The 27,796-nt window shown below is 40.4% G+C and overlaps 1 protein-coding gene and 1 pseudogene across 2 annotated transcripts in view; both read left to right on the top strand.

Moving 5' to 3' along the window:
- ZNF81 (zinc finger protein 81) overlaps positions 1 to 27,796 on the top strand; it is a 106,591-nt gene that overhangs the window by 63,295 nt on the left and 15,500 nt on the right. For both annotated transcript variants that reach the window (XR_015769467.1, XM_088028815.1), the window contains exons 4-5: positions 9,713 to 9,839; positions 16,134 to 16,229. Coding sequence is in view for 1 of the 2 variants with exons in the window: in XM_088028815.1 (XP_087884941.1) it covers positions 9,713 to 9,839; positions 16,134 to 16,229 (223 nt within the window). In the remaining variant the exon portion in view is untranslated. The remainder of the gene's footprint in view (positions 1 to 9,712; positions 9,840 to 16,133; positions 16,230 to 27,796) is intronic.
- LOC114216689 (calponin-1 pseudogene) lies at positions 7,777 to 8,721 on the top strand (annotated as a pseudogene).

The raw sequence follows: 27,796 nt of genomic DNA, 5'->3' as shown, positions 1-27,796 counted from the left end.
CTTAAGAGCCCTGGGATTTTCAGAGTGGTAAATAAACACTGGCTTCAACCTAAAGTCACCAGCTGCATTGACCTCTAACAAGAGAGTCAGCCTGGCCTCTGAAGCTTTGAAGCCAGGCATTGACGTCTCTGTAGCTCTGAAAGTCCCAGCTGGCATCTTCTTTCAAACAGAAGGCTGTTTCAGCTACGTTAAGATGTGTTTTTTAATGTAGCCATCTTCATGAATGATCTTAGCTGGATCTTTGGGATTCCTTGCTGCAGCTCCTCCGTCAGCACGTAGCAGCCAACACTGGCGCTTTTATGTTAAGGAGACGGCTTCTTTCTTTGCACCCCATGAACCAACCTCTGCTAGTTTCAGACCTTTCTTCTGCAGCCTCCTCACCTCTGTCAGCTTTCACAGAATTGAACAGAGTTAGGGCCTTGCTCTGGAGTAGGCTTTGGCTTAAGGGAATGCGTTTGCTGATTTGGTCTTCTTTCCCAGACTACTATAACTTTCTCCACATCAGCGAGAAGGTTGTTTCGCACTTTCTTATCATTCCTGCGTTCACTAAAGGAGCACTTTTTGTTTCCTTCAAGAACTTGTCTTTGCGTTCACAACTTGGCTAACTGGGGCAAGAGGCCTAGCTTTGGGTCTAAAGTGAGAGACATGTGAGTTTTCCTTCCACCTGAACACTTGGAGGCCATTGTAGGGTTATTAATGGGTCTGATTTCAATACTGTTGTGTCTCAGGGAATAGGGAGGCCCAGGGAGAGAGAGAGAGATGAGGGGGACGGCTGGTCAGTGGAGCACACAGAACACACACGTTTATCAGTTAAGTTCGCTGTCTTATATGGCCGCAGTTCATGGCACTGCAAAACAATTACAGTAGTGACATCCAAGATCACTGATCTCAGATCACCATAACAAAGAAAATAATAATTAAAAAGTTTGAAATACTGCGAGAATTACCAAAATGTGACACAGACACAAAATGAGCAAATGCTGTTGGAAAAATGGCGCTGATAGATTTGCTCAGTGCCGGGTTGCAACAGACCTTCAATTTGTAAAAAATGCAGTATCGGCAAAATGCAATTAAGTGAAGCCTGATAAAACAAGGTACGACTGTATTATGAAAAGAATTTACACTGTTTTCATGATCAGACTCTAGCATACTTCTTGGATTTTTTTTCTTATAATCACCTGCCTGACGTATTTTATAGTCTTCTCTCCTTTTTACAGAGCTATTCCTTTTTTCCTTAATTACCATGTATTTTCCTTTCTCCACATCTTTCTCTTTATCTTTCCTAGAAAATATTTTCCCCCATTTATCTCTGTCATACTTACTTTATTCCCCCCAAGATTCTGTTTAAATGCTACCAACTCTAAGGGCCCTAAACCTACACCTCCAGTAGAACTACTTTCTCTTTGGGGCCCACAGTGTACCCTAAATATATTTCTAACATGCACTTTTGTTTTCTGTGTTTTTTGAAACCAAGTTATATTTGAAAGACATTAAATTATGTATAGTTTGATGAGTTTTGACAAAGATATCTATGTAACCACCACTCAAACTAAAATACAGAACAGGTCCATCACCCTCTTGACCAGTCAGTATCCTACCCCTGAGGCAGCCATTTTTAAGATTTTTAATCTGTATAGATTAGCTCTGCTTGTTCTTGATTATCATTTGGTCTGTGTTTGGCTTCTATTTCTAAATGAACAAAATATTTTGGAGAGTCATTCAGATTGTGTCTGTCACCAGCTCTTTCCCTTTTATTGCTGAGTATTCCGCTGTATGAATATAGCACAATTTGTATATGCAGTCACCTGCCAATGAACATTTTGAATGTTTCTAGTGTTTGGTTATCATGGATAAAGCTGTTGAACATCTTTTCATATGCTTTATTGGCCATTTGTAGATCTTTTTTGGTGTCTGTTCAAGGATTTTGCCCATTTAAAAAAGGTGGATTATGTGTCTGTTTGTTATTACTTTGTAGGAGTTCTTTTTTTTTTTTGAACTAACATCATTGTTCTAGAATATTTTTTTTAAAGATTTTATTTATTTATTTGACAGAGAGAGACACAGTGAGAGAGGGAACACAAGCAGGGGGAGTGTGAGAGGGAGAAGCAGGCTTCCCGCAGAGCAGGGAGCCCGATGTGGGGCTTGATCCCAGGACCCTGGGATCATGACCTGAGCTGAAGGAAGACGCTTAACAACTGAGCCACCCAGGTGCCCCTAGAATTTTTTTTTATTTTATTATGTTATGTTAGTCACCATACAGTACATCATTAGTTTCTGATGTAGTGTTCCATTGATTCATTGTTTGCGTATAACACCCAGTGCTCCATGCAATACATGCCCTCCTTAATACTCATGTAGGAGTTCTTTCTACATTCTTACTATGGGTGTTTTGTGTATGTATTGCAAGTATTTTCTCCCAGGCTGTGTCTTGACTTTTCATTTTCTTAATGGAATCTTTTGATGAGCAGCAGTTCTAATTTTGGTAAGGTCCCATTTATCCAGATTTCCTTTTATATTTATTGTTTTTTGTACTATGTCAAGAAATCCTTGCTTGACCCAGTGTTGCAACGATATTCTCTTATGTTTTCTTCTAGGGCACTTTTAGTTTTAGGGGTTTTTTTTTTAGTTTTAGTTTTGTTTTTTTTTTTTTTTCCTTTTTTAAAAATTGAAATATAACTACATGGCGCCTGGGTGGCTCGGTCGGTTTAAGTGTCTGCCTTCAGCTCAGGTCATGATCCCAGGGTCCTGGGATCAAGCCCTGCATCGGGCTCCCTGCTCAGCGGGGAGTCTGCTTGTCCCTCTCCCTCTGCCCCTCACCCCCACTCATGCTCTCTCTCTCTGCTCTCTCTCTCTCTCAAATGAATAAATAAAATCTTTAAAAAAGATAAAATAGAAATATAACTAACATAAAATATCATGTTAGTTTCAGGTATGCAGTCTTGATTCAACAATTCTATACCTTAGTCAGTGCTCAGTACAGTAAGTGTAGTCACCATACATTATTACAGTATCATTGACTATATTTCCTCTGCTGTACTTTTCATCTCATGACTTATTTATTTTATAACTGTAAGTTTGTACCTCTTAATCCTCTTCACCTATTCTGTGCATTCCCCCAGCCACCTCCCCTCTGGCAACCACCAGTTTGTTCTCTGTATTTAAGAGTCTGTTTTTTTGTTTGTTCTTTTGTCTTGTTTTTTTTTTTTTTTAAAGATTTTTATTTATTCATTTGTGGGAGAGACAGAGAGAGAAGAAGCAGGGGGAAAGGCAGAGGGAGAGAGAGAAGCAGACTCCCTGCTTAACAAGGAGCCCGATGCGGGACTCGATCCCAGGACCCTGGGATCATGACCTGAGCCGAAGGCAGACGCTTAACCATCTGAGCCACCCAGGCACCCTCTTTTGTCTTGTTTTTTAGATTCCACATATAAGTGAAGTCATATGGTATTTGTATTCTCTGTCTGACTTATTTTACTTGCCATAATACCCTCTAGGTCCATCCATGTTGTCACACATGGCAAGATCTCACTCTTTCTTATGGCTGAGTAATATGTCATTTTATATACCACATCTTCTTTATCCATTCATCTATCGATGGACACTTGGATTGCTTCCATATCTTGGCCCTTGTAAATAATGCTGCAGTTAACAAAGGAGCATATGTCTTTTTGAATTAGTGATTTCATTTTCTTTGGGTAAATACCCAGTAGTGGAATTGCTGGATCATATTTTTAATTTTTTGAGGAACCTCCACATTATTTTTCCCAGTGGCTGTACCAGTTTACATTCCCACCAACAGTACACGAGGATTCCTGTTTCTCCACATCCTCACCACTTGTTATTTCTTTTTTATTCTAGCCGTTCTGGAAGGTATAAGGTGATATCTCACTGTGGTTTTGATTTGCATTTCCCTGATGATCGGTGATGTTGAGCATCTTTTCATGGATGTCTTTTTGGGGAAGAATTTTTTTTTAAATATTTTATTTATTTATTTATTTGAGAGAGAGAATGAGATAGAGGGAGCATGAGAGGGGGTCAGAGGGAGAAGCAGACTCCCTGCGCAGCAGGGAGCCCGATGCGGGACTCGATCCTGGAACTCCAGGATCATGACCTGAGCCGAAGGCAGTCGCTTAACCAACTGAGCCACCCAGGCGCTCAGAAGAATTTCTATTCTGGTCTTCTGCCTATTGATGAATCAGATTATTTGGTGGGGTTTTTTTGGAATTGAGTTTTATAACTTCTTTATGTATTTTGGATATTAACACCTTATTGGATATATCATTTGCAAATATCTTCTCACATTCACTAGGCTGCCTTTTTGTTTTGTTGATGGTTTCCTTTGCTGTGCATAAGCTTTTAATTTTGGTGTAGTCCCAATAGTTTATGTTTGCTTTTGTTTCCCTTGCCTGAGGAGATGTATCTACAAAAAATGTTGCTTAGACTGATGTCAAAGAGATTATTGCCTATGTTTTCTTCTAGGAGTTTTATGGTTTCAGGTCCCACATTTAAGTCTTTAATCCATTTTGAATTTATTTTTGTGTATGGTGTAAGAAGGTGGCCCAGTTTCATTGTTTTGCATGTAGTTGTCCAGTTCTCTCAACACCATTTATTGAAAAGATTTTCTTTTCTCCACTGTATATTTTTATCCCTTTTGTTGTAAATTAATTGACCATATGGGGTGGTCTAATTTATGGGCTCTCTCTTCTGTTCAGTTGATTTAAAGTGTCTGTTTTTATGCTAACATCATACTGTTTTGATTGTTACAGCTTTGTAATACAGTTTGAAATCTAGGTTGTGATACCTCCAGCTTTGTTCTTTCTGAAGGTTGCTTTGGCTACTTAGGGTCTTTTGTGGTTCCATAAGTATTTTAGGTTTGTTCTACTTCTCTGAAAAATGCCATTGGAATTTTGACAGGGATTGCAGTGAATCCATAGATTGCTTTTGGTAATGTAATATTTGGTAATTTGGTAATATCTTAACAATATTGATTCTTCTATCCATGAGCACAGAATATCTTTCTATTTACTTGTCTTATTTAGTTTCTTTCATCAATGTGTTATAATTTTCAATGTATAGTTCTTTTACCTCCTTGGGTAATTTATTCCTAGGTATTTTTCTTTTTCTTTTTTTTTAACATAGGTATTTTTCTTAATGCACTTATAAATGGGATTGTTTTCTTAATTTCTTTTTCTGGTAATTCATTATTAGTGTATAGAAACAACAGATTTTTGTATATTGATTTTTGTGTCCTGCGACTTTATTGAATTCATTTTTTAGTTCTAACAGATTTTTTTGGTGGAGTCTTTAGGGATTTCTATATATAATATGATGTCATCTGCAAATAGTGACAGTTTTCCATCTTCCTTTTCGATTTGGATGCCTTTTATTTCTTTTTCTTGCCTAATTGCTCTGGCTAGGACTTCCAATACTCTTGAATAAAAGTGGCAAGAGTGGGCATCTTTGTCTTGTTTCTGATCTTAGAAAAGCTTTCTGCTTTCCACTGTTGATTATGATGTTAGCTGTGTGCTTGTCATATATGGTTTTTATTGTGTTGAGATACCATTTCTCTATGCCTTCTTTGCTGAGAGTTTTTATCATAAATGGGTGTTGAACTTTGTTAAATGCTTTTTCTGCATCTATTGAGATGATAATATGATTTTTATCCTTTATTTTGTTAATGTGGTGTGTCACATTGATTTACAGATGTTGAACCATCCTTATAGCACTGGAATCCCATTTGATCAATTTGTAGGATTCTTTTAATGTATTGTGGACTTCATTTTGGTAATATTCTGTTGAGGATTTTTGCATCTGTATTCATCAGGGATATTTAGCTGTAATTTTCTTGTCTTGTGGTGTGTCCTTGTCTGGTTTTGGTATCAGGGTAATTTTGACCTTGTTAGATGTATTTCAAAGTATTCCCTTCTTTTCTGTTTTTTGGAAGAGTTTGAGAAGGATTGGTATTCTTCTTTGAATGTTTGGTGGAATTCTTAGTGAAGCTGTTTGATTCTGGACTTTTCTTTGTTGGGAGGTTTTTGATTACTGATTCGGTCTCCTTATTAGTATTCAGTTTGTTTAGATTTTCTATTTTTTCATGATTCAGTCTTGGTAGGTTGTGTGTTTCTAGGAATTTATCCATTTCTTCTGGGTCATCCAGTTTGTTCGCATATAATTGTTCATAGTAATCTAGTTGGTTATTTTTATAGTTCTCCTCAGTTGAACTATCCTATTGTTCTTTCACTGTGAACATATTTTTCTTTATGTTCTTGAGCATACTTATAGATAGCTGGTTTAAAATCCTTTACTGCTAATTCCGGCATTTAAATCAGTTCAGGGTCAGTCTCTGATTGCATTTCCTCTTGAACTTCTTTTATTTCTCTCGATAACCTTTCTGTTTCTTTCTATGTTGATTATTTTCAACTGTATCTTGGTTGTTGTGAATCATATATTATAGACATTTTGAGTTCTGTTTAGTTCCCCTGAAGATCGCTGATTTCTTTTCATTTGGTTTAGCAAGCACTTAATTTGGCTGGACTCATATTGGTAACTGTCTCCTCTATGGTGTGTGGTAACTCAAATTTAGCTAATTTATTTACTCAACCAGAGATTAGGAAGAGTTAACACATAGATCTCAGGCACCTTTTTCTGTGTGAATTCTCCTTTTTCTTTCTGGTGGTCATGATGACTGCAAAACTCTCCTTTGATTCTTCAAGTTCAGTTAAGACTGAAGTTTTTCTAGTGGAATTGCAGTTACCCTGCATGGCAGTGACTAGGTCTTTTCACAAGCTAAAGGCTGTAAACTTGGTAAACCCATCCAGTGCCATCCCTTCTTCTAATTGTCAGTTCTCTTCCAGTAAATACCTGATTTTTGTTACTCTTCAGTATCTCCAGATAGTTTTTTTTTTAAATATTTTGTTCAGAGTGTAGTTGTTATCTCTGTGAAAGTTGGTCTGATAAAATTAATTCAGTCATACTGGAACTTGATTATTGTTAATTTTTGTATGTGGTATAAGGTATGGGTCAAGGTTTGTTTTTTCCTCCAAAACTTATATCCATTGTTCCAGCACAATTTTTTGAAAAGACTTTTCTTTTCCCCATTGAATTACTTTGGTACATTGGTCAAAAAACAGTTGTCCATATGTGTGTGGTTCTGTTTCCAGACTCTCTATTCTGCTCCACTGATATATCTATCTGTACTTACATCAATACCACACTGAAGTATCTGAAGTATCATAGCTTTATAGTAAGACTTATCATTACATATAAATCCTCAACACTGTTCCTTGCTTTGGCTATTCTAGATCCTTTGCATAGCCATATCCACTTTAACATTTCTTGCCAGTTTTTACCAGAAAGTTGACAAATAATTGGTTGAACAAGTAGAAGACATTTTCTATGGTGATAGAAAATTTCAACAACACTCAGCCAACTTGATTTATATATTATAGAATACTACAGCCATCAACAGCTGAATATACATTCTTTTCCAGGGACATATGAAACATTCTTCTGGATAGACCATATGTTGAAATCGTACAGAGTATATTTTCTCACCACTACAGAATTAAATTAGAAATGAGCAATAAAAAGGCATGAAGAGAAAATGGTCATATTTGTGAAGAATTAATTAGAGCAAGAGTAGAGGGAGCTATGTAAAGTTAAAAAAAAAGTACACATGCTTCCTTCTAGAAGTTCTAGAACACAGGCAGATGGAGCCTTAGCTGCTGCCTCGGTCCTCAGTGCCACTGCCACTGCTGCCCACCACCAGCCAGCATATCCTCTGCTCACTTCAACCAGGGCCCTGCCTATGGGTTGTCTGTTGAGGTTGAGAACAAGCTGGCCCAAAAGTGTGACCACGAGCAGGAGCAGGATCTCCGAGAATGGATCGAGGGGGTGACAGGGCACTGCATTGGCCACAATTTCATGGGTGGCCTCAAAGATGGCATCATTCTTTGCAAGTTCATCAGTAAGTTCCAGCCAGGCCCCATGAAGCAAGTCGGTGAGTCAACCCAAAATTGGCACCAGCTAGAAAATATTGGCAACTGCATCAAGGCCATCACCAAGTATGGGGTAAAGTCCCATGACATTTTTGAGGCCAACGACCTGTTTGAGAAAACCAACCACACCCAGGTGCAGTCCACCCTCCCAGCCCTGGCGAAGACGAAAGGGAATAAGGTGAATGTAGGGGTGAAGTATGCAGAGAAGCAGGAACAGAAATTTGAGCCAGAGAAGCTAAGAGAAGGGCAGAATATCATCGGGCAACAGATGGGCACCAACAGATTTGCTAGCCAGCAGGGCACGACAGCCTATGGCACCCCATGCCACCTCTGTGACCCCAAGCTGGGCAAGGACCAGCCCCTGGACCAGGCCACCATCAGCCTGCAGATAGGCACCAACAAGGGAGCCAGCCAGGCTGGCCTGACTGTACCTGGGACCAAGCAACAGATCTTTAAGCCTGGGCTGGGCATGGAGCACTGTGACATGCTCAACGTCAGCCTGCAGATGGGCAGCAACAAGGGGGCCTGGCAGCAGGGCATGACAGTGTATGGGCTGCTGTGCCAGGTCTCTGACCCCCCAAACTGCCTAAGGCCTGAATACCCAGAGCTGGGCAAGCCTGCCCATGACCACCACCCACACAACTGCTACAACTCAACCTGGGGCCCTGGGCCCCCCCAACCCTGCCTCCCCTCCAGGGAGGCCAACTGCTGCTCTCAGCAGGGGTGAGCCGGTCCCACCAACCCCCTCCCCCTGCATGGTGTCCTCTAACCCCCTGGGACCCGCCTACAGGGTTAGCACTGGGGGGGGCAGACTGGGGAGCCTATGGTGGGGGAAGGGGGCCTTCCTCCTTGGAGCGCTGCAGCATCCAACATTGAGTAGGGTGTTCCCAACAGTACCCAAAGGACGCACTGAGCAAAGCTACCCCTAGCTGTCCCCTGACTCCCTTACAGGTGGATCCCCCCAGGACAAGAAGTTCCCCCCCAAGCAGAACCCCCAGAGCCCAGGCTTGGCCTGCCCCCTCCCCATTCCTGCAGTGGAAGCAAACTGCATGCCCGGAGGCCCAGCGGACACATGTGGTTTGGTTTGCAGCAACTGGCATATGTGGATGGGACGGTGGTGTTTGTAATGCGAGCACTTTCTTTTTCTCTTTCACTGGAGCACAAAAAATGGCTGTAAAATAAAAACAAAATAAAAAATAAAAGTTATAGAACACAGACTTCCCATTAAAATGAACAACAATAAAGAACCCCCCCCCCAAATGAACAAAATAGGATCAAGGTCAAATGCTGTACAAAATTATTAAGACATGTTAAAAATGAAAGACTGCAGGCGCCTGGGTGGCTCAGTCAGTTAAGCATCTGCCTTCCGCTCAGGTCATGATCCCAGGGTCCTGGGATCCAGCCCCTGAATCGAGCTTCCTGCTCTGCAGGGAGCCTGCTTCTCCCTCTGCCTCTGCCTCTCTCTCTCTGCCTCTCATGAATAAATAAATAAAATCTTTAAAAAAAATGAAAGACTGACTTAATGTTGTATACAACGAATAGCAAAGGTTTACAGTTAGAAATTTTTATCTACACAACATTATGTATAACTAGGTATTTAATAGGCATACTGTATAGCATATTCTGGTGAAAAAATCATTAAAAACAATTTCTTACTGATCCTCTCCCTACCCCCCGCTGCTGACCCTGCCGCGTTGAATGGGACTGTGTTGTTACAGGTCTCCGTGTCATTCGAGGATGTGACTGTGGACTTCAGCAGGGAGGAGTGGCAGCACTTGGACCCTGCTCAGAGACGCCTGTACCAGGATGTGATGCTGGAGAACTACAGCCACCTGCTCTCAGTGGGTAAGCCCAGCCCTTCGGAGAAACTACGAGGAGCATGTTATGGGTAAAACTGTGTCCTCCAAGTAAACTATGTTGAAGTCCTAACCTCAGTTAGGACTAAGCACCTCGGGATATGCTCTTTTTTGGAACTGGGGTCTTTACAGAAGTAATCAAGCTTAAACGGGGTCTTTTGGGTGGGTCTGAATCCAGTATGACCGGTGTACTTAAGGGAAATCTAGACACAGAGACAGACACACAAATACAGGAAAGACAGTGTGAAGATACATAAGGAAAAGAAGATGGCCACATCACTGGAGTGGTGCATCTATAAGGCGACACATGCCCGAGGCCACCAGGAGGTCAGAGAGAAGCATGGACGAGTTCCTTCCCGTTTTGAAGGTTCTCCTTCAAAAGGAGCATGGCCCTACTGACACCTTGATATCGGACTTCTAGCTTCCAGAACTGTGACTCAGTGAATGTCTGTTGTTTTGAGCTGCCCAGCTTGTGGTACTTTGTTATAGCAGCCCTAGGAAACTAAGACAGATTTTTGTAATATGGAAGCGGCTTTGGAATTGGACAATGAGTAGAGGCTGGAAAGGATTTAGGTGCTTGAGAGAGAAAGCCTAGATTGCCTTGAAGAGATTCACTGGTAGAAATACGGACGTTAAGGGGGCTTTGGGTGAGGTCTCAGAGTGAGGAGTGTGTTACTGGAAACTGGAGGAAAGGAGATCCTTGTTACCAAGTAGCAGAGAACTTGATTGAACTGTGTTCTGTTGGGTGAAAAGCAGAAAGCGTAAGTGATAAACTTGGATAGTTAGCTGTGGAAATTTCTAAGCAAAAGCATTAGAGGCATGGCCTGTGCTCTCCTTGCTGCTTACAGTAAAATGTAGGAGGAAAGAGAGACATTGGAGAGGAATTGTTAGTAAGAGAAGAAGCAGAACTTGAAGATTTGGAAAATGCTCAGCCTGTCCATAGTGCGAAAACTGAGATGGACTCCGGCAAGAGCACCAAAGGTGTGGACAGCCAGTTGCTAAAGAGATCAGAAGTATGACCTGTGGACCCCATCAGCCATGTCAGTGGAAATGCTGCTAGCTTCGACCAAAGAGGACAGAGACAGGAAACAATGAGGGAAGGCTGTAGTGTGTCTGTTCAGCTGTGCACATGCATTAGCCTTCTGGAAGGGGGAAGAATGATTCCAAGGATGGTTCTGAGGCCAAGATCTCTTTGTCCTCTGCACAGGCCAGAGAGGCGAGTCGAATGGAAATGTGGTGGGACTCACTACCCCTGCATCCTTCAGGTTCTTGGTGGTGGCATTGATCTCTGCAATTCCTACAGGGATGCAGTATTTCTTTTGGCTTACTGTTTTCCTAGTAGAGGCAGTTCTAGTGGCTTCCACTTGGCCCTTCTCACCATAATATTCCTCACCCCACAGGTCAGGGAACCAGTGTGGGTATTCTGCCAGTTGCTGAGTATCTGTATTCTAATTCTGCATTCCTGAACCTGGGAAATAACCACAGGATGGATTGGGGGGCCTGCTGGGCCCCCTGTGAGATGGAGCTAAGCTGAAAACTCAGTTGATTACTTCACTCTCATTAGCCCCTGTGCTGTCTGGTGGGCCACGGTGACATCTTGGGTCTCCTGGAATTCGTGTCAGTTCAGAACTGGTCTCCAGTAATCTCGGAAAAGCCTCATTATGTCCTTTCCCTCCCTGACAAAGGGCTATAAATCCCTTTAGGGAAGAGAAAGATTAGCAGTATACATTTTGACAGTGTGGTGGGGTCCTTCCTCAAGGGACCCGGGCTCCCCTTCATTCAAAGGGTTCCGGGTCTGTAAACTGGCTCAAGTCTGAAAAATGATTGAGGAGCTGAGACTCTGTGTTTCATGTTAGACTTCTCTTCACTTGACCTAGAACTCTTCTCTTAATGCAGATCAATTAAGAATTTAATAGACAGCTCATCTGTTTCTTTTCTAGAGACACCATGATCAACTGGCCAACACCATGGGTCTCTGCAGGTCAGACTATTCTGATCACTGGTTTGACCCTGCTGTCCATTATAGTAACCGTGTCTACCTTGCATTTAGCAATTCACTGCCCCCATTTGGCCCCTGTCACCCCAGGATCCAGCTGCTCCCATGGCATTGGGGTTTCCCGATTTGTGTCCTACAGAGAAGAGCAGTCACAGAGCTCTTCAAGAATACCACCCCCCTCACAAATTTGCATGTCCCAGTCATGGTGACAAGAGTGTCCTCTGGATAGCGTGGGAGAGCATGTCTTATATGCTAAATCCACTCTAACATGCCAGTCTCCCCAAGCCCTTGGATGCCTTTCTCTGTAGTATATAGCACTTCTCCATTTCAGTTGCATTTTATATAAGCCACGTTTTGATCCATGTTTCAGCCAACCAAACAAAATGTTTGAGCCCTTTCTAACCCCCCAAGCGGCAACATTGAATTCAGAATCTGCGTAGTGTGCACATACCAACACATTTGGCCTGATGGATCCAACTTTATGTCCTTTCCATTATCCCACACTCTTAAATTCATCTATTTGCACCTGGGTTTTCCAGCTTTCTGTCTGTATAAGTTGGACAAATAATGCAGATCTCTTGCACCTCCTCATGGATTACACTATACCTCCCACTTTGGGCCCTGATGAGACTTGAGTCTAGTTCTAGGTCTAGAGGCAAATAAGGGTAGTGGGGGTATGTCATGAGAGAAATCAGCAGTACTTTGCAAGGCAAGTACCTCAGGGGAGGTCATTGTGGGGTCCTCAGGCAAAGTAGGGTTAGTCTTCTCAGACGAGGGTAGAAGGGCTGCTTCTACTCGGAAAGAAGACTCTTCAGACCTTAGAAGTTCAGTGTCCTCATATATGTCCATTCCAAATTTCTGGATCCCATTCCTTTTCAGTCAATTCCCTTACCTTGATAGCAGACACCCTGTAAGGTTGGGAATTCAACTTGTGTTGTAATGTGGCCACTCCCAAGATGAGACTCTGGGTTTGATTTCCAGCAATATCAGCTCTGTAGCTACGGAGGTTAGGGGTTTCTTTCAAGACAGACATAGAAGTTTTCAGGTTGTTTATGCAGTGCTTGAGCTGGGAAATCAAATCCCTGAGTTCATCCTTCCCCCCGCTCCACTTTGTCCAGCACAATTAGGAGCAACCCAGCAATCTTATTATATTGTAAGTTTGACAAAAATTTCTAAGGTGTCAAATACAAGGTCACCCAGAACCATGCCTCTCACAAGCATTTGATTAGGAGTATCCAGTGGTGATATTTTGCATATCTCTTTTGCCACATCACCCCATGGACTCTCAGTGTGCTCTAGAGTCATTAGTGCCTTCAGATCCAATCAGAGTAGGGAACCAATTCTAGAAACCCCATAACCTGTTCAGAAAACTCATTCTTAGTATTCTGTTCCTCTAGTGCCACTTTCAAAATCTGTGTTATGGTTCTCCAGAGAAATGGAACCAATAAGATATGGGTATATACATATACAGAGTACACACACACACACACACACACACACACACACACACACACACACACTATAAACACACACATACACACCTACCTAGAGAAAGACAGAGAGAATGAATACATATACACAGAGTCCGGGGAAGAGATTTATTTTAAGGAACTGGCTCGCCTGATTGCAGGGACTGACAAGTCTGAAATTTAAAGGGCAGGCCTGCAGGCTGGAAATTCGAGTGAGGTGATGTTGTAATCCTAAATTCGAAATCTGCAGGACAGGCCAGTAGACTGCAGAACCATTCCTTGTTCTCTTTGCCCACAGCGAACACAACAGATTGTGGTTCTTTACCTGGTGGGGTGACCCAAAACATCATTCTTTTTTTTTAAAGATTTTATTTATTTATTTGAGAGAGAGAGAGAGAGAGAGCGTGTGTGTGCATGCACGCACACGTGCGCATGCGCAAGAGGGTGGGCGGAACAGAGGGAGAGGGAGAAGCAGGCTCCCCGCTGAGCAGGGAGCCCGATGCGGGGCTCAATCCCAGGACCCCGGGATCATCACCTGAGCCGATGGCAGATGCTTAACTGACTGAGCCACCCAGGCACCCCACCCCCCCACCCCCGCCGCAAACTTCATTCTTAAAGGCTCTGGGCCATTAGTAGTCCTGCCTGCATTGGATTGTTATAGTTGCTACTGACTTTCATCACAGGGCACAGCAGTACTAAGAAATGCCCTAAGGGATTACATGTGTTCCAGACACTCTCTTCCTTATTTCCATTGTGGGGTAGCAGTCCAATTTCCCCTGACTAGTCAGCATCAGTCACCCCAGCCAGCACAGTAACTCCCTTCTTTGCCTTTTGATTCAGAGACATGAGGAGCCCAAAATGTCCACGTGACAGACTTAACTTCCAGTTCAGTAGAATCACTACTGTGTCTCCTGGCGGAAGCGTTCCTCCCTTTGGAACTAAGAGAACAGCAGAGCATAGGGAGCACGGGAACAGGAAGCAAATATTTTGCTATCGGACCGGTAGAGGTAGTAGTGAATGGTGCCACTCCTGCCCTGGGCCAACAGGGTGGGGCCACCACCCTGGGTAGGCTTGGAGGACAGAACATTGAGCCAATAAGAATTACTCTCAGGACTCCTGGGTGGCTCAGTAGGTTGAGCCATTGCCTTCGGCTCAGGTCATGATCCCAGAGTCCAGGGATCGAGTCCCACATCAGGCTCCCTACTCGAGGGGAGCCTGCTTCTCCCTCTGCCTGCCATTCCCCCTGCTTGTGTGCTCTCTCTCTCTGACAAATAAATAAAATCTTAAAAAAAAAAAAAAGAATTACTCTCAAGCCTTAAAATCTAGTGGGCTTTGTCTTGCTAGTTTTTGGACCTTCTTGGGATCTGTGATCCCTTTTTTCATTCCAGTCTCTCCCTTTAGAGTGGGAATGTATGTCCTGTGCCTGTCCTACCATTGCATTTTGGAAGCTGATGACTTGTCTGCTTTCACAGGTTTGTGTGGAGAGAAGCTGCCCTGAGATGACTCATACTCACATTACACCCATAACCAATTTGGGTGATTTAGATGATAAGATTGAAGACTTTGAGTTGATGTTTAGATAGATTTTGAATTTAAGACTTGATGCTGGAATGATTAAGACTTTTGGGGCTATTGGGATGGGGTTAGTATATTTTGCACACGGGAAGGACATGAATTTGGTGGGGGGGTGTCAGAGGGCAGATTTTTTAATGGGTTGAATTGTGTGTCCCCCTGAAAAAAAATACATGGGAATCTGAACCCCCAGTATCCCAGAATGTGACCTTATTTGGACATAGTGTCTTTATAGAGGTAATCAAGTTAAAATGAGTTCATTGGAGTGGGCCCTAATCTAATATGACTGGTGTCCTTATAAAAAAAGGGAAATTGGGGCATAGAAATAGACACATATATGGGGTGCCTGGGTGGCTCAGTCAGTTAAGTGTCTGCCTTCGGCTCAGGTCATAATCCCAGGGTCCTGGGATCGAGTCCTGCCTCGGGCTCCCTGGTCAGCGGGGAGCCTTCTCTCCCTTTCCCTCTCTCCCCAGCTTGTGCTCTCTCTCTCTCTCTCTCTCTCTCAAATAAATAAATAAATAAAATCTTTTTAAGAAAGAAAAGAAATAGACACATATAAAGGGAAGATGATGTGAAGACACATAGGGAGAAGATGACCATGTGATTGGAGTGATGCATTTACAAGCTAAAGAAACATCAAAGAGGGGCGCCTGGGTAGCTCAGATGGTTAAGCATCTGCCTTCGGCTCAGGTCATGATCCCGCAGTCCTGGGATCAAGCCCCGCATTGGGCTCCCTGCTCTGCAGGAAGCCTGCTTCTCCCTCTCCTGCTCCGCCTGCTTGTGTTCTCTCTCTGGCTGTCTCTCTCTCTGTCAAATAAATAAAGTCTTTAAAAAAAAAATCAAAGATTGCCAGCAAACAAGCTAGAAGACTCAAGGAAGGATTCTCCCTTAATATCTGCCAGAGAGAGCATGGCCCTACTAACACTTTGATTTCGGACTTGAGGCTCCAGAAGCATGAGACAATGAATGACTTTTTGCTGTTTTGAGCCACCTAGGTTTTGGTACTTTGTTACAGCCGCCCTAGGAAACAAACACAGAGCCTCTATGAGAGTATTTCCATTCTCAGCTGCTGAGTACTCTGAGCCATCTCAAGTGTGTGCTGGTGGCGTCCTTGATTGGCCCGAGATCCTTCAGTCCGTTAACCTCTGTGATTATTACTCTTTTCCCAATGAAATGTGGTTACTTTAAAAAAAAAAAAAGTGGAAAGCAATTAGCTGGACCCAATTCTATCATGTCCTATTAACAGGGTATGAAGTTCCCAAACCAGAGGTCATCTTCAAGTTGGAACAAGGAGAGGAGCCATGGATTTTGGAGAGAAAAACCCCACATCAAAGCTGTTCAGGTGAGTGAGTGCAACCTAGGCAGATGGGGGGCATGAAAACACTTTTCATTTCCTAAGAAGCCTATGCCTTTAAAATGCTACTTATTGCTACCTTCTTGGAGGATCTCAGCTTTGGAAACTGCTTGAGAAGAGATAACATTGGCCTCTTAGGTACCAGACTGTTCTCTCCCTCTATTTCCCTTAGTGTGATCAACTGTCTTTTTTGCCTGGCTTTCCTTTGGGAGAATTGCTGTAATTCCTACACTCAGAATCACATGCCAGGCTTCCTCCCTATAGATCTTGCTTCTTTGGATGTTTTCTCCTACCATGACATTTTTATCCTTCATTCCTTAAGCCCCACCCCCAGGGTCAGAGATTCCTAAAATATATACAGTCAGGTTTTAATGGGTTTGCCTTCTTTGAAAACCAGTGGGTTGCCCCACTCCTGTTCTTCTGAGGACCTTCTCGCTTTCTTCCTCATTTTCTTCTTAACTCTAAGATAACCAGTAAACTCATCTACGACCAGCCTCACCTCCTCTTCTCTCTTCAGATTCCTCACTCCTTTCCATCTCCCCTGCTGCCATGCCTCCCATCTTCTGACCTTGGGATCACTGTCACTTAGCATTTTTGTCTTTTAAATAAATCAACTGTGTTCAAGTATAATTTACCTACAGTAAAATGTATCCGTTTGAAGTGCCCCGTTTGATGAAAGCCCACACTGGTGTAATCACCACCCCAATCATGATATGGGGAACATTCTGTCTCACAAAAATGAGTCTCCATGCCCCTTGTAGTCCATGGGCACCACCACTTCGGCCCCGGGCAAACTACGGACAGGCTTTCTGTCACCATAGATTAGATTTGTCTTTATTAGGGTTTCATATGAGTGGAATCCTACTATCTACACCCTTTTGGGTGTGGCTTCATTTGTTCAGTATCATGATTCTGTGCTTCATCCATGTTACTGAGTATATTGCTAGTTTAGTCCTTTTAAATGCTGAAGACTATTCTATGATATGAATAGATTGCAATTTGTTTATCCAAATACCTGTTGATGACAGGTGGTTGTTATTTGGTTATTATGAGTACAGCTGTAGTGAACATTCTGGCATGTCTTTGTGTGACCATATGTTTACATTTCCCTTGGGTAACTACCTAGGAGTGGAGTTGGTGGGTCATCTGATTGTATAAGTAAGTGTATACTTGCCTAAGAAATTGCCAAACTATCTTCCAAAGTAGCTGTGTGATTTTACACTTCCAGCAGCAATACACGAGAATTTCTGTCGCTCCACATCCTTGCCAACACCTGTTACCATCATTTATTTAATTTTTGCTATTATAGTAGATGTGTAATGGTATCTCACTATGATTTTAAGTTGCACTCCTCTGACGAGTAATGATCAGTATCGTTTCGTGTGCTTATTGACCATTTGTACATTTTTTTAATTTTTTATTGTTATGTTAATCACCATACATTACATCATTAGTTTTGGATGTAGTGTTCCATGATTCATTGTTTGTGCATAACACCCAGTGCTCCATGCAGAACATGCCCTCTTTAATACCCATCACCAGGCTAACCCATCCCCCCACCCCCCTCCCCTCTAGAACCCTCAGTTTGTTTCTCAGAGTCCATCGTCTCTTATGGTTGGTCTTCCCCTCTGATTCCCCCCCTTCATTCTTCCCCTCCTGCTAGCTTCTTCTTCTTTTTTTTTCTTAACATATATTGCATTATTTGTTTCAGAGGTACAGGTCTGTGATTCAACAGTCTTGCACAATTCACAGCGCTCACCATAGCACATACCCTCCCCAGTGTCTATCACCCAGCCACCCCATCCCTCCCACCCCCCACCACTCCAGCAACCCTCAGTTTGTTTCCTGACATTAAGAATTTCTCATATCAGTGAGGTCATATGATACATGTCTTTCTCTGATTGACTTATTTCACTCAGCATAACACCCTCCAATTCCATCCATGTCATTGCAAATGGCAAGAATTCATTCCTTTTGATGGCTGCATAAAATTCCATTGTGTATATATACCACATCTTCTTTATCCATTCATCTGTCGATGCACATCTTGGCTCTTTCCACAGTTTGGCTATTGTGGACATTGCTGCTATAAACATCGGGGTGCACGTACCCCTTCGGATCCCTACATTTGTATCTTTGTGGTAAATACCCAGTAGTGCAATTGCTGGATTGTGACCATTTGTACATTTTTGTTTGAAGCGTCTATTCAGATATCTTTCCCGTTTTTTAAATTGGGTTGTTTGTTTTCTTAATGAGTTTTCAGAGTTGTTTATATTTGCTGGATATATGCCAGATATATACATTGCCAATATTCTGTTCCAGTTTGTGGCTTTCACTTTTTTCTTCTTACTGGTGCCTATCAGAGAGCAAACATTTTGATTTTGTTGGAGTCTAACTTACCGTCTTTTAAAACTTTCTGGTGCTTTCTGTGATCTGTTTAAGAAATCTTTGCCTGCCACAAGGTCACAAAGAGTTTCCCATACTTTGTACCAAAAGTTTTAGCATTTTAGCTTTCTCAGTTTAGACCTACAATCCATTTTATATGTTTGATGTAAGAACTGATCTTCATTTTTATCAGTACAATATCTACTTGTTCCAGAACTATTTGCTGAAGAGACTTTTTTCCCCATTGCATTTCCTAGTTGTATTTATCAAAATCAATTGACTTTATTTTTTTAAGCTTTTTTTTTTAAAGATTTTATTTATTTATCAGAGACAGCACGAGAGCATGAGCACAAGCAGAGGCAGAGGCAGAGGGAGAGGGAGAGGGAGAAGCAGACTCCCCACTGAGCAGGGGGACCCTGATGCTAGGTAGATCCCAGGACCCTCGGATCATGACCTGAGCCGAACGCAGACGCTTAATAACTGAGCCACCCAGGCGCCCCAACCAATTGACTTTATATATGTGAACCTGTTTCTGGACTCTTTATTTTGCTCAGTTGCTCTATATGTCTTTCTGTTTTAAGGTTTTTCTGTTTCTTAGGTTTTAAGGAGGGCACGTATTGCATGGAGCACTGAGTGTTATATGCAAACAGTGAATCATGGAACACTACATCAGAAACTAATGATGTACTGTACGGTGCCTAACATTAACATAATAAAAAAATTAAAAATAAAATAAAATGTTGGTTTTAATATTATTCAGGCATGCTGAGACCAACAGATCCAGAGATGACTGCCATTAAAAAGATAATTTGTGGGGCACCTGGGTGGCTCAGTCATTAAGTGTCTGCCTTCAGCTCAGGTCATGATCCCAGGGTCCTGGGATCAAACCCCGCGTTGGGCTCCCTGCTCCGCGGGGAGCCTGCTTCTCCCTCTCCCACTCTCCCCCTGCTTGTGTTCCCTCTCTAGCTGTCTCTCTCTCTCTGTCAAATAAATAAAATCTTATAAAAAAACAAATAAAATAAAATAAAATAAAAAGATAGTTTGTAATACACAGTCCCCAAGAGGAGGAGACATGCCATACCATGCAAGGCCACACCAGGAAGCACCAGGGTCAGTCAGGAGGCCAAAGTTTTAGGGAAAAGCATGGATAAGAGCCTTTATTGTCATTTTCATGGGGAGGAATGGGTGAAATAGAGTAAGCAGGCTGGGGAGGTTTAGGATTGGCTAGTTTTGAGTAATTTCAGTGGGGCTCCAGGGGTTTAGGGACTGTCTCTAGTTACCTGGTACCTGGCACTGAGGTGATCAGAGCAGGAGGATATCGCTCGACCTTAACAAAGGAGGAGAGGACGTGGGTTCTGGGTTGGTTGGTTGGCATATGAAAGGTGTGCTTACGGGGAACTCATCTGCCATCTCTAGGAAATAACTAGTACTGAGAGAGGCAGTCTCTCCAGGATGAGGAAGGCACCAGATGATCTGAGCGTCAACAATACAGAAAATAAGATAAGGAAGATGTGATATATATAAAATGGCATATTATTCAGCCATAAAAAAACCAAAACCTTGCCATTGGCAACAACATGGATGGAACTGGAGAATATTATGCTAAGGGAAGTATGTCAGTCAGAGAAAGATACCTCATGATTTTACTCATGTGTGGAATTTAAGAAACAAATGAACAAATGGAAAAAAGAGAGAGACAAAACAAGAAACAGACTTTTAGCTATAGAGAACAAACTAATGGTTGCCAGAAGGGAGGTGGGGAGATGAGTGAAATAGTGACGGGAGTTAAGAGCACACTTATCATGATGAGCGCTGAATAACGTATAGAATTGTGGAATCACTATATCCTACCCCTGAAATGAATATAACACTGTATGTTAACTATACTGGAATTAAAATTAAAAACTTTAAAAAATACGGAAAATATAGTTAATATACTGTCCTTTTGGCAAACCGACATTTTCTTTATTACTGTAGCTTCTGTAATGAGTCTTGAAATCAGGTAGGATAAGTTCTCCAACTTTGCCTTTTTTTAAAATTACTTTGGCTCTTCTAGGTCATTTGCATTTCTATATAAAATTTACAAGCAGTTTGCACTTTTTTTGAAAAAGCCTGCTGGGGTTTTGTTTGGAGTTGAGTTCACTCTATAGATCAATGTCAGGAGAATTGATATCTTCACAATATTGGGCCTTCTAATCCACGAGCATGGCATATTTTCTGTATTTATTTAGATGTTTGATTTCTTTCAGCTTCAGTGTAGAAGTCTTCTGCATCCTTCATTAAATTTATCCCTAACTATTTGACGCTCTTTGACAGTATTGTAAATGACATTGTTTTTTAAAATTTATTTCAGATTATTCATTGCTAGTATAAATTGCTCGTGATTGATTTTTGTACATTGACTTTGTATCCTGAGGCATTCGTACATCCACCTATTAGTTTTCTTGTAGGTTCTTTGAGATTTTTCATGTAAGTAATCATTATCACTTTAAAGACACTTTTTCCTTTCCAATTTCATGCTTTTTATTTCTTTTCCTTTTCTTACTTCACTAACACCTTCAGTGTGATGTTGAATAGAAGTGGTGAATGTGGGCATGCTTGCCTTGTTCCTGATATTAGGGATAAAAAAATGCATAGCATTATGTATGATATTTTTTGAAGCTGCCCTTTATCAGGTTATAGAAGTTCTTTTTTAATCCTAGCTTGTTGAAGAGGTTTTTTTTTTAAATCATGGTTATGTGTTGAATTTTGTCAAGTCCTTTTTCTTCATCTTATTAGAGTAATCATATGAGTTGTTGCTTTTATTTTGTTAATATATGAGTTTATGTGTTGATTTTCAAATGTTAAATTAACCTTGTATTTCTGAGATAAAATACTAGTTGATTATGATATATAACCCTTATTATGTATTGTTGGATTATATTTACTGATATTTTGTTTGAAAGTATTTGCAATTTTTATGAGTGATATTGGTTGTAGTTTTCTTTTTCTGCAATGTCTTTGTCAGGTTTTGGTATTAGGATTCTGCTGGCCATATAAATGAGTTGTGAAGTGTTCCCTTTTCTGTTTTCTGAAATAGTTTGTGTAAGATTGTTATTTCTTCTTTTACCGTTTCATGGAATTCACCAGTGAAACCATCTGGGCCTGGAATTTTCTTGATGGGAAAGTTTTAATAACAAATTCAATTTCTGTCATAGACATAGGGTTATTCAGATTTTCTCTTTCATCTTTTGTCAGACATAGTAAGTTGTATTTTTCAAGGAATTTGTCTGTTTACGTTGTCTAATTTAATTCTGTTGTAGTCTGAGAATACACTGTGTGATTTCTCTGTATGGTCTATCTGGGGGAATATTCCATGTGTCTCTGAAGAAAATGTATAATCAGCTGTTGATGGGTGTTGTGTTCTGTAGTGTATAAATCAAGCTGGTTGTATGTTGTTGACATCTAATGCTTTACTGAATTGTGTTCTACTTGTTCAATCAATTATTTGTAATTTTAGGGGATAAAAACTGACAAAGAGATTTTAAAGTTTTTATGGATATGAAAAGGCTCTAGAATAGCCAACATAGTCTTGAAAAAGGAGAAAAAGTGTTAAGATTTACTGTAAAGCTACAACAATCCAGATAGTGTAGTTTTGATATAAGGACAAACAGATATATAAATGGAACAGAAGAGAGTCCAAAAATAGACCCACACATATATGGACAACTGAGTTTTGACAAAGGTACAGATAGAATTCAGTGGGGGAAAGGAATTTTGTTTTTGAACAAATTGTGCTGGAACAAATGGATATCAGTACTGGAAGAAAAATGCCCTTGACCCATACATACCTCACACCATATATAAACATAGCGGAGTTTAATATGATTGAATTGTTTCTATTAGACCAACCTATCTAACAGATATAAACTGTTAACTATGAAAAATACACTTTCAAAACTACTGAAAGACAAATGTCGTATGATTTCACTCATATGTGGAATTTAAGACACAAAACAGATGAACATATGGAAAGGGGGGAAAAAAGAGAGTGAGCAAATCATAAGAGACTTTCAACAATAGAGAACAAACTGAGGGTTGATGGAGGGAGGTGTGTGGGGGATGGGTAAATGGGTGAAGGGTATCAAGGAGGGCACTTGTTATGATGAGCACTGGGTGTTGTAGGTAAGTGATTTATCACTAAATTCTGCTCCTGAAACCAATATTACACTATATGTTAACTAACTGGAATTTAAATAAAAATTTTGGGGGAAAAAACTACTGAAGAGACTGGATAGTGACCAAAGGAACATTTTTCTGGGTCATCTTATATTGAGTAATTTTGGATTGTTATCCCAAATATTATCAGGGTTATGTTTTAGTAACACCATTTTCTGTTATATTCTCCCGTGTTTTTGTCATAGTAGGCAGTTAAGTAGGTTGGACTCAAACTGGAGATGCTATCTCACCTATGGTGGGTAGCAACTTAGATCTCTGTTCAGACTTGTTCTAACTTCTAACTCTTCAAAACCTGCCTGCTTTTGTTCACTCTACCAGTACATGTTTTGTTTTGTTTTGTTTTTCTAGAGAATATGGTTACTGTCTGTATAAGGATTTTTTTAAGGAGCTTCTCCATACTAGAGGTGGAACTCTTACAATTGATTCTTGTACATTGATCCTGTATTCTGAAACCTTGCTAAATTCACGTATTAATTCTAGTGAGTATTTTTGTAAAGTCCTTAAAAATTTTTTTGCGTAAATTACCATGTCTTTTTATCATTTCCTTTATAGTCTGCATGCCCTTTATTTTTATTTTTATCTTGAGGGCAAAAGCTTTCAGTCTTTCAGCACTGAGTATATTAGCTGTGGTTTTCCTTAGATGTCCTTTATTAATTTGTGGCAGTTTCTTTCTATTGCTAGTTTGATGAAAGTCTTTAACATGAATGGATATTAGATTTTCCAGATGCTTTTTTGCATTTATTGTGATGAACATTTTATCCTGCTGATATGGTGAATTTCACAGATATTCAGATGTTAAACTGACTTTGCCTTACTGGGGATAAACCTTACTTGATCATGATTATTATCTTTTTTATGTATTTCTTGAATCAGTTTGCTAATATTTGGTAAGGGTTTTTGTCTCTGTGTTTAAATGAGGTATTAGTCTTTAGTTTTGGGGGATATTTTGCTTATAATATCTTTGATTTTAGTATCATGTTAATGCTAGCCTCATAAAATGAGCTGGGAAATATCATGCCTGCTCTATTTTCTGAAGGAGCTTGTATAAAATTGCTATATTTGCTAGGATTTTTTAATGTTCACTCCTCTGTTTTGTGATTTTTATGTAAGATTGCTTAAAACTTTATAAATTTTATTTAAATATATGGTAAAATATACCAGTGAACTCATAATGGGTCTGAAGTTTTCCTTGTGGGATTACCTTTAATTTCAAATTCGGTATCTTTAATAGATATGGAAATATTCAGATTTTCAATTTCTTCTTGTATTGATTTCTTTGAGTTTATACATTTTATCTATGTTATCAAATTTTTGGCATGTGGTTGTTTCATAATATTCCTCTATCATTGTTTTAATGTCTGGCATATCTTCCACAATGTACCCTTTCTCTGAAATTGATAGAACTTCAGTTCAACAGGAATATATTAAAAATTTTTATGCACTTAATAACGTAGCTTCAAAGTATATAAAGTAAACATTGACAATGCTAAAAGGAGACATAGACAAAATGCATAATCATAGTTGAAGATTTTAACATACCTATCTCTATAACTGATTTTTGTCTTTACAGACAAAAGAATCTTTAAAGATACAGATTTGAGGGGCACCTAGGTGGCTCAGTTGAGTGTCCCAAGTTTTGATTTTGGCTCAGGTCATGGTCTCAGGGTTGTGGGATTGAGTCCCACGTTGGGCTCTGCACTCAGTCCGGAGTCTGCTTGAGATTCTCTCTCTCTCTCTTCCTCTGCCCTTCCCCCTCCCACACATGCTCTCTCTCTCTCTCTAAAATAAATAAATAAGTCTTAAAAAAAGATTTGAACATGATAAACCAATGTGACCTAATTGACATACCATAGGTCACTATATCCCACAACTGTAGCATATACATTTTTTTCAAATGCACATGGCACACTGAGCAAAATAGACCTGATTTTAGGGTATAAGGCTAATTGCAACAGATTTCAAAGGATTGAAATTGTATGTTAAATGTTCTCTAATTACTGTTGAAATAATTAAAACTGAACAGAAAGACAACCAGAAAATATCCAAATGTTTGGAAAGTAAGCAACACACATGCAAATATCCCATAAGTCAAAGAAGAAACCACAATGGAATTAGAAAATGTTTTGAGCAGAACGATAATGAAAATATGTCACATCAGAACTTGTGGGATGAAACTGAAGCACTACTCAGATAGAAATGTATTGCTTTATACATACGTACCAGAAAATTGGAAAGTTTAAAAATTACTGATCTCTAAGTTTGCCACTCAAGACATAAAATAATGAAAACTAACAAGGCCAAAAGTTGGTTCTTTGAAAAGATTAATACAGTTGACAAATCTCTAACAAGACTAATCAAGAAAAAGAAAGAGAAAACATAGATTATTAATGCCATGCATGAAAAAAGAAACATTACAAATCCTACAGATATTAAAAGGATATTAAAAAGATATTATTACCAGCTGTATGCCAGTAAATTTGGTAATTGAGATTAAATGGACACAGGCCTAAAACAACACAAATTACAAGAAATACCACAAGAAGAAAGAAAAAAATCTTAGGGGCGCCTGGGTAGCTTAGTCATTAAGCGTCTGCCTTCGGCTCAGGTCATGATCCCAGGGTCCTGGGATCAAGCCCCTCATCAGGCTCCCTGTTCAGCGAGGAGCCTGCTTCTCCCTCTCCCTCTGCCACTCCCCCTGCTTGTGCGCTCTCATTCTCACTCTCTCTCAAATAAATAAATAAATAAAATCTTTGAAAAAGAAAATATTACTTTATAATTTAAAATCTTTCTGCAGGGGCACCTGGGTGGCTCAGTCAGTTAAGTGTCTGACTCTTGGTTTCCATTTGGGTCCTGACCACAGGGTCAAGGGATCAAGCCCCACGTCAGGCTCCACACTCAGCGCAGTCTGTTTGAGATTCTCTTTCTCACTCTGCCTCTGCCCCTCCCCCTGCATGTGCACTCGCACTCTCTCTCTCTCATAATTAAATAAAATCTTTAAAATAAAATTTTTCTACAAACAAGCTCCCAGCCCACATGGCTTCATTGCTGAATTCTTCCTGTTATTTAAGAAATAAGGGCCACCTGGATGGCTCAGTCAGTCTTTAAGAGTCTGCCTGGGCTCAGATCATGATCCCAGGGTCCTGGGATTGAGCCCTGCATCAGGCTCCCGGCTCAAGGGGAAGCCTGCTTCTCCCTCTCCCACTCCCTCTGCTGTGTTCCCTCTCTCGCTGTGTCTCTCTCTCAAATAAATAAAATCTTTAAAAAAATAAAGAAGAAATAATACCAATATTATTCAAATTATTTTGGAGACAAAAAGAGAGAGAGAACACTTCCCATCTCATTTGACAGTAAGTGGAACTGTATTAGAATGAAGAATTACACTTCTTCAAAAGATATTAAGAAAGTGAATAGGAAGCCACAGACTGGGAGAAGATCATTGCAATACATAGATTTGATAAATGACTTCTATTCAGAATATATAAAGAACTCTTAGAAATCAAAAAGAGAAAGTCAGACAACCCAGTAGTAAAACAAATGGGTAAGAGACGTGAACAGGTACTTTTTTATATTATTTTTTATTTTTTTTAAGATTTTATTTATTTGACAGAGAGAGATAGTGAAAGAGGGAACACAAGCAGAAGGAGTGGGAGAAGGAGAAGCAGGCTTCCCACTGAGCAGGGAGCCCAATGCGGGGCTCGATCCCAGAACCCTGGGACCATGACCCAAGCTGAAGGCAGATGCCCAATGACTGAGCCACCCAGGTGGCCCTGAACAGGTACTTGTAAAAAGAGGTATCCAAATAAATGGTCATTATGTATATGAAAAGGTGCTGTACATCACTACTTATCCAGGAAATGAAAATTAAACCACGATGGGACAACCCTACACAGATACATACACACAAAAGAATGGACACAATTAGAAAGACTTACAATATCAAGTGTTAATGAGTATTTGGAGCACCTGGAATTTACATACATTGACGGTAGGAATGTAAATACTTTCAATCACTTTGGGAAGCAGGCAGTACCTACTGATGCTAAATGTACAGCTATCCTGTATCCCAGAAATGCCACTCCTAGGCATTTACTTAAGAGAAATAAATATATATGTCCACTAAAAGAAATGTACAGAATGTTCATATCAGCATTAGCATAATTGCCAAAAACATGAAACACCCCAGGTGTCCAATCAACGGGAGAATGGATGAATGTTGTGTTATTTTCTTACAATATGATAATACACAGCAATGAAAAAGAGCTACTGACACACACAAGAGCTTGGATGAATCTCAAAAAAATTATTGAACAGAAAAGCCACATATGCAGATGAATACATGCTATATATATAGCTCAACTTATGTAAAGTTCAAGGATAAGAAAAACTATGGTGATAAATGATTAGTGGTCTATGATCAGAGTGGTGGTTATCTCAGAGTCAGTGATTGGGAAGAGCTGCAAGGGAACTTTCTGGGACAATTAAAATGTTTTACATTTTCATCTAGGTGGTGATTACATGGGTATATACATATAAAAAATTCATTGAGCTCTATAGTTAAGATCTGCATTTTACTATGTAGAAATTATGCCTCAATTTTTTAAAAACAAAGAATTTCTTAAACACGTCATCTTATGAGCCTATGAGATTATTCCTTGGGAATATTTATATAGAAATGGTATTACTTGATCATTGGGATATACGTGCAGTACACAAGTATGCCCATTTCATTACATCTATGTCAACACTTGGAATTATGTGGCCCATCTAATGAATATAAAGTGGTATGGTTTCTTGCTCTTTCTTTTTTTTAAAAAGATTTTATTTATTTGTTTGAGAGAGTGTGAGAGAGAGAGCACGAGTGGGGAGCAGAGGGAGAAGCAGACTCCCCACTGAGCAGGGAGCCCGATGTGGGGCTCCATCCCAGGACCCTGAGATCATGACCTGAGCTGAAG

This window comes from Eumetopias jubatus, unplaced genomic scaffold (assembly GCF_037043125.1).
Source record: "Eumetopias jubatus isolate StellerSeaLion01/CBP00866 unplaced genomic scaffold, mEumJub1_p1.0 scaffold_11, whole genome shotgun sequence".
Lineage (NCBI taxonomy): Eukaryota > Metazoa > Chordata > Mammalia > Carnivora > Otariidae > Eumetopias > Eumetopias jubatus.
The sequence above is the reverse complement of the archived record's forward strand: the minus strand, read 5'-3'. Positions and strand labels throughout refer to the sequence as shown.